The sequence below is a fragment of the Mesoplodon densirostris genome, chromosome 7 (genome assembly GCF_025265405.1).
Source record: "Mesoplodon densirostris isolate mMesDen1 chromosome 7, mMesDen1 primary haplotype, whole genome shotgun sequence".
NCBI classification, from domain to species: Eukaryota; Metazoa; Chordata; class Mammalia; order Artiodactyla; family Ziphiidae; genus Mesoplodon; species Mesoplodon densirostris.
Window position 1 is genome coordinate 65,251,566 of NC_082667.1, and position 7,376 is coordinate 65,258,941.

The window sequence follows — 7,376 nt, forward strand, 5'->3', positions numbered from 1 at the left end:
AAAACTATATTAAAGACATATATCATTTCTTTTCATCGTTAAACATTTCAGTATGCCTTTCAATACAGGATGTTTCAGATAATACCCAGCCTAGTAGTTTTCTAGAGGTCTTAATACTGCATCAGACTAAATTATATTCAAAGAGGTTCCTCCTTATAAAAATGGCACAACTTTCTAAAGTATTTGAATTTGCCTGCATTAGATTCATTAGCTGTTATTACTTTTGGAGATTGGATCCTTCTGATTTAGTATTTGACTCAAAATAGAGTAAAGATTTTTCTTTTTAAACAATGCGAAGTGAAAGTTGGCTAAGAAGTCTGTAGCATACAAGAGAGTTCATCTTCTCTACATAATATACTCCTCTCTTTCTTCTATACATTTGGAGGGAGAACAGAGGCCAAAGTTTGGAACTTCTTGGCTAATACTGGTAGTTAAGGTGTTGTTAATGTCTGTCAATTCCTTCTTTTCTCCAAAGCAGTAAGATGATCGAATGCTCTATTAAACATTCACATATTTGTTTTTCTAGAATCCAAAATGATTGAGAAGCATGGAGGATACAAATTCAGTGCTCCAGTTGTGCCAAGTTCTTTCAATTTTGGAGGCCCGGCACCAGGGATGAATTGAGTTACCACTTTCCTGCAGTGTGATTGTAGTGAAGAGCTTGTGTTCCTCCTAGTAGCGGTTCCAGAACTGGTTCATGTTATCCACTCTAAACTAATTGATCAATAGATGGACAAAAAAAAAACCCAGGAGGTGGGACCTGATCATGCAACTTGGCACTGAAAATGAATCCAGAGGGATTTTGGCGGGGGAGGGAGGTAACCTGGGGGGCAGGGAGTATTTTCTTTATTTTTTGAAGAAAGTAAGATTCTGACTGAAAGTTCAAGTGACACTGTGGAAATCTGCAACAAGAGGGGATGTCATGAAGGCAGCTTTTCTTTTTCCGAGGAAAAAATAGGCATGGGCTACAGGACTATTTAAAATGTCTCATTTACAGTATAAGCTCAGAGGTAGATGTAATTTTTACACCTATGAGTATTTGTCCGATTTCTGTCTCTTCCTCACCATTGGGTATCTATTCTTTATATGTAAATAAGATAAGGTAATCGATAGCCTTATTCAATCTTCATCATTTTCATCATCAAAGATTGTTCCTATGTAGACTATTGAACATTTATTGTAGCACTACATAACTGATTAAAAAAAATCTGTAAATGAATTAGCACTTTCATATTGAAACAAGCCTGCTAGCCTATGTATAAAATAGCAAAATGTTTGCTGTTTATAAAAAGATGGGATGTAATGGGGTGGGGGGCAGGGGTAATTTCAAGTTATTAATTTAAAAATGAACTAGCAATTTTGTACCTGGTGACTTTGTGGTGCACTCACCTCTGATAGTGACTTGAATTCGGTATGTTAAAAGGGGTTAGTGATATTTCATTGCTGCTAAAAATGGCAACTCCCTCTGTGTCCTGTTTTTTCTTAAAGCTCTCAGTGTACAAGTGGATATTTGGATACAAGACCTTACTGTAACAAATAGGAAAGATGATATTTGAAGCATGTAAATTGGATATAAAGTTCTACTCTTAAAGAGTTGATAAAAGAGTATGGCTAAACATCTATATATGCAATCTATTAAAAGAACTTAATTCGGCTTTTATGTCTTCATTTGATTGCAGTTTTTTCCTAATTATAAATTTTTTCCTCATTGATCTGTTTTTATCCTATACCTAGAAAGAACACAAAATGTACACTTTTAAAATTGACATTTAACACCTGCCCACCTCCCTTTTTCCATCTCCTCTCCCCCTCTTGTTGATGGTGGTATCTGGTCTTAGATAGGCTGAAGGCACAGGGTTCCCTCCAAAAACCACTATTGATACCACTGCAAAAACAGGCCAGCAACAAGACAATGTAGAGAGGTTGGCTTGCTTCCCTCTCTTCTAACTGCATGTTCAAAAATAAGCTTTTATTGATATTAAACATCTGTCAGAAGTCATACATTGGTTTATTTTTTATATACATGTATACACACAATATTTCAAATTGAAAGCAACATCTCAATGAATTCAAGACTATTAAGTGCTGTTGTCTAAACAGACTAGAAAATTTATAACTGTAAAAATGAAACATGCACACATTATTTAAAATGCATAATGAAGAAAACCCATTGGTGTTGTGTTTTTCTTGTGTGCCAGTAATTAAGCCACTACTGTTGGCACTGTTTGGTTTTCTATTTTAACACTGAAGGAGTGAAAGTATTTCCTATATTTATGAATTTACTATGAAAATCTTGGCAAAAAAAAAAAAAAAGAAAAAAATGTCTGTCTAAAATGTGTGGGTGAAAACTGTTAATCAATTGTGTTTCTCATTTTTTCCCCCCAAGTTGGACACCATCTGTAAACCCTAGGTTGCTTCAGGGGATTTCACTATTATATAAAATCAGTAAAATTAAAGTGGAGTAGTTGTATATATGCAACATTGTGTACAGAGGGGAGATACTGAATAGTATTAAACATTTTCGTCTTCCTTTACCTTTTATCCCCTACCTAATATCTAGTCTACTTTTTTAAATTTCAAACTTTACTGCTCTTTGAATTGATAATTCCAATTTTCACATTGTTATTGGAAACCATATCTAATAAAGGTTTTAGTTATTCCCATGCACAGTATGGAAATTCTCGTTTGCTGAGGTTTTGTTTCAAGAAAATGTAATTGGCATGTATTTGAGAACACGTTTTATTGTCTCCTCTGTCATACAGTCCAAACTAATCTACATTTACGGATTTTTGACTGAAATGAAAGACCTTAAAATTAAACTATATTTAATATTAAATATTGTTCAGATGGTAGTTTCTAATACATCAAATATATACCTCGATTATTTTCAGTATTTCCTTAAATATAACATCAAATTAGAGTTTCTTATAGATTATGGATCTTGATATGTGTCAGTGTTTTTAAATAAGGTTATAGAACTTTTAGATAACTTTTCAAGAGTAGTATTTATAAACTTGTAATTAGTTGCATGTAGATTTTATTTATTTGTTTAACATACAGCCTTTCCCACAGTTTCACTAACCTATAACTTATTTTTTAATTTATACAAGTTCTGATTTTGTCTGGGTTTCAGTATTTGTCTTTTTTAATGGCTGACATTAGCATAAAATCTTCACTTTTTTGTAAACTTAAGCCATCCATTTTTATAAAAGCTATTCGTTTATCAGTATTAAATAAAGGATGTTAATCTATTTCTCTGCAGGTAACAGAATGGTGATTACTAATCTACACACCTTATCAAGATAGTGACTGCTGTGTTCACCTCTGGAAGAGACCAGAGTGTAGAGCAGGGGTGGCCATACCGCAGCCCTATGGCTATGTGCTGCTATTCAGTCCCAGATGTAGTCCCTGAAGCAAGCATGAAGAAAAAGTCATTAGGAATTGTATTAATATAAACCGTGTCTTTGGGAAGCTCTAGCACAATGATTTAAGCATAGTAGGCATTCCATAAGTGTTTGTAAAATGAATGAACTAAAATTATATTAAAGCATATTGGTTATAAAAATGTCAGTTCTGTTCTATATAATTTTAAATTTTGGTGAAGATTATCTGAATATCAGTAATCCCTCCTGAATTCTAGGTTTTACCCTTGATGAGGTTGGCCACCCTTGCAATAATAGCACTTCACACTTTGGTGCATGTGGTTTTTACAAAGGGAAACTAGACATCCAGCTGGAAATCCAGAATTTTATTACTATGAGAGGAATATATATATATATATATATATATATATATATGGTTGATTTATAATATTGTGTTAGTTTCAGGTGGTGGTTTTTTTTTTTCTTTTTTGCGGTATGCGGGCCTCTCACTGTTGTGGCCTCTCCTGTTGCGGAGCACAGGCTCCGGACGCGCAGGCTCAGCCGCCATGGCTCATGGGCCCAGCCGTTGCATGGCATGTGGGATCTTCCCGGGCCGGGGCACGAACCCGTGTGCCCTGCATCGGCAGGCGGACTCTAAACCACTGCGCCACCAGGGAAGCCCGAGAGGAATATATTTTAAGTAACTTTTTTTGAGACGTAATTCCCCTTTGAGGTTTTTTAAAAGCACAGGTGATAATTCCTTTATGTATTTATAGATTCTGCTTTCATGTATAGATAGAAATTTGCCAGTTACACTTGGTATTTGAATCTTATATTTAAATGCTTCCTACCAGAGTCTTTTTAAAAAGTTTCTTTTAACATCCTTTTAATAACTCAAAATGAAATAAGGAATTTCCTCAACCTGAATAAAGGCATCTACCAAAACCCTAAAGCTAATGGACTTAATGATGAAAGATTAAAAACACTTCCCCCTAAGATCAAGAACCATGCAAGCATGCCCACTCATGCCACTTCTTTAGCATTGTACATGAGGGTTTAGCCAGGGCAATTAGACATCCAGATTGGAAAGGAAGAAGTAAAACTGCACAGATGACATGATGTCACAGAAAACCCTAAAGAATCCATACACACACAAAGAGCTAATGACTTCATCAAGGTTGCAAGACATAATATCAATATACCCAAATCAGTTGTATTTATACAGCAGCAATGAAACGAAAGTGAAATTAAGAAAATTCCATTTACAATAGCATCCCCAAAATTCTTAGGAATAAAAGTGAAAAACACACTCTGAAAACTACAAAACACCTAAATAGAGACATCCCATGTTCATGAATTGAAAGACATACTATTGTGAAGATAGCAATACTTCCCAAATTGATCTGCAGATTCAGTGTAATCCTTGTAAAAGCAACCTTTTTTGCTGGAATTGACAAACTGATCCTAAAATCTGTGTGGAAATACAAGGAACTCAGAATAGTCAAAACAGTCTTTAAAGCAAGCATGATTTAATAATTATGACAATAGTACTAGTAAGGATACTTCTTTTTTTTCTTTCTTTTTTGGCTGCACTTTGTGGCTTGTGGGATCTTAGTTCCCTCACCCGGGACTGAACCCGTGCCCTCTGCAGTGCAAGTGCAGAGTTCTAACCACTGGACCACCACGGAATTCTCAAGGATAAATACCTTATACTGACCAAAGGAATAAAATTGAGAGTCCAGAAATAAACCCTTAAATCTATGGTCAATTGATTTTCAACAAGAGTCCCAAAAATAATGTAGGAAAGAATCTTTTTTTTAAATGGCTCTGAGACAGCTGGGTATCTACATGTAAGAACATGAAGTTGGACCCTTAACACTATATACAAAATAATTCAAAGTAGTTTAAAGATTTAAATACAAGCTCTCAAATTCTTAGAAAAAAATACAGGTGTAAATCGTGACTGAATTAGGTAATAGTTTTTGGATATAACACCACAGGACAAGCAACAAAAGAAAAAAACCAGGTGACTTGGACTTCATCAAAACTTAAAACTTCGTGCTTTAAAGGACACTTTTCCAGAAAGTGAAAAGACCCCAGAGAATGGGAGAAAATATCTGTTAATCTTGAGTATATACAGAAGTCTTAGAACTCAACAACACAAAAACCCCATTTAAAAACAGTAAAGAATCCAAGTAGACATTTCTCCAAAGAAATAAGTGGCCAGTATCATAGGAAAAAAATGCTTAACATCACTAGTCATTAGGAAAATGCAAATCAGAATTCATGATGTGATATTTCATACATACTAGCATGTCTATAATCAAGAAGGTGCACAATTACAAGTATTGGTGAGGAAGAAGAGATTGAAACCCTCATAGTGTTGATACAATGTAAAATGCTTATCTGTTGTGTAAAAGTTTGGCAGTTCCTCAAAAGGTAGAAAATAGTGTCACCTAGCAATTCCACTCCCAGATGATGCATATATCTGAGAGAAATCAAACATATGTCCACACAAGAACTTGTACACAGTTGTTCATACTAGCATTACTATAGCCAAAAGGAGGAAACGACCCAAATAGCCACCAGTTGGTGAATGGATCAACAAAATGTGGTATATCCAAATAATCAGATATTTGGCAATAAGGAATGAGGTACAATTATGTGCTACATGTGGATTAGCCTTGAAAACAAGGTGAAAGAAGTCAGGATTCCATTTACATGAAAGACCTATAATTAGCAAATCAATAGGTTAGTGAACACTGGGCAGGGGTGGGGAGGGAGGAGGGAATGGAGAGTGAGTGCTATTGGGCATAGGGTTTCTTTTGGGCATGATGAAGGTGTTTTCCATTAGATAATGGTGATGGTTGAAGAGCTTTGTGAATATACTAAAAACTACTTAAGTGTATGTATACTTTAAAATGATGAATTTTATGATATATGAATATCTCAATTTTCAGTTTTCTTAAGCCTCAAATTTGTTTAAAGTTCTCTAAAAAGTAACATGAAATGTTTATTCATTAAATACAAATTAAGATCGAGCTATCCCCTTATTGTAGGGAAAGTATTCTTCCCCCCAATACTTTGTTTTGCTACCAGCTGCTCATTTGTTTTTTAAATCCCATCACCCTATCAAACAGCCCTAGCTGGTGCCAGAGTTTGGGTGGGTAGCAGGAGGAATCTTCAGGAGTTTTAGATTGATAACATTTTGTAAATTGAGTTTACTCTCCTATTAGTTTCCCACTAAAATAAACCTGACACACATTAACCACAACTAGTAACCTTGGAGCTCACTTACTGGGTGATATTTTCAAAGATGTAATGAATGAATGGGGTTAACACGTGGTCCAGGGGTAGAGTTGGTAAAATGGAAAAATTGCACATACTGGAGTCACTATAGATAGCTTGAAATGAGGAGAATCATGCAATTAGCCACTAACAAAACATTACCAGTTGTATTATACCTATGCTTATGTCAGCATATATACTGAGAACTATATACCTGAGATTGGAAAGGAACATTTTAAGTAACTTCCTCATACACTTCCAAAAGTATGTTCTAATTAAGCTCTGATTAATGCTTTCAGTGTGGAAGCTGATGAACTGAATGAGTTTATTCTACAGACCAAGGACTCTTAGTTCTGGGTCCAGGAGTCCTATGAAACTGCAAAGTCTTTAGTATATTTTTCATAGCTTTCATCTGCATCTCAAAGTTGTCAAAGTGCTTAAGAACCACTGCTGTTGACCATTAGGGTGAGGATTGGAGAGAGATGGGCTAACATTTATTAAGCACTTGGAAAGTATCTCTGATAGGCACTGTGCTACATTTATCTACATTCTCATATATCCTCCCAGTCACACTGTGAAATAAGTGTTTCTGCTTTACAAATGGGGCTACAGTTTGTAAGACAAGTGACACATCTAACAGCCACAGCTTCCAATGGAGAGAGTTGGTTTTAAATTCTTTAGTGTTTTAAGAAAAGAAAAAACAGAAGAGAAATAAGTTTTTTTAAA

The 7,376-nt window shown here is 35.1% G+C and overlaps 1 protein-coding gene across 1 annotated transcript in view; it reads left to right on the top strand.

Moving 5' to 3' along the window:
- The window catches only part of IPO7 (importin 7), a 50,304-nt gene extending 47,641 nt beyond the window's left edge, over nucleotides 1–2,663 (top strand). The window contains exon 25 of the mRNA XM_060103235.1: nucleotides 527–2,663. Within this exon, the coding sequence (XP_059959218.1) occupies nucleotides 527–624 (98 nt within the window). The 3' untranslated portion in view covers nucleotides 625–2,663. The remainder of the gene's footprint in view (nucleotides 1–526) is intronic.
- The last annotated feature ends 4,713 nt before the right edge of the window (nucleotides 2,664–7,376 follow it).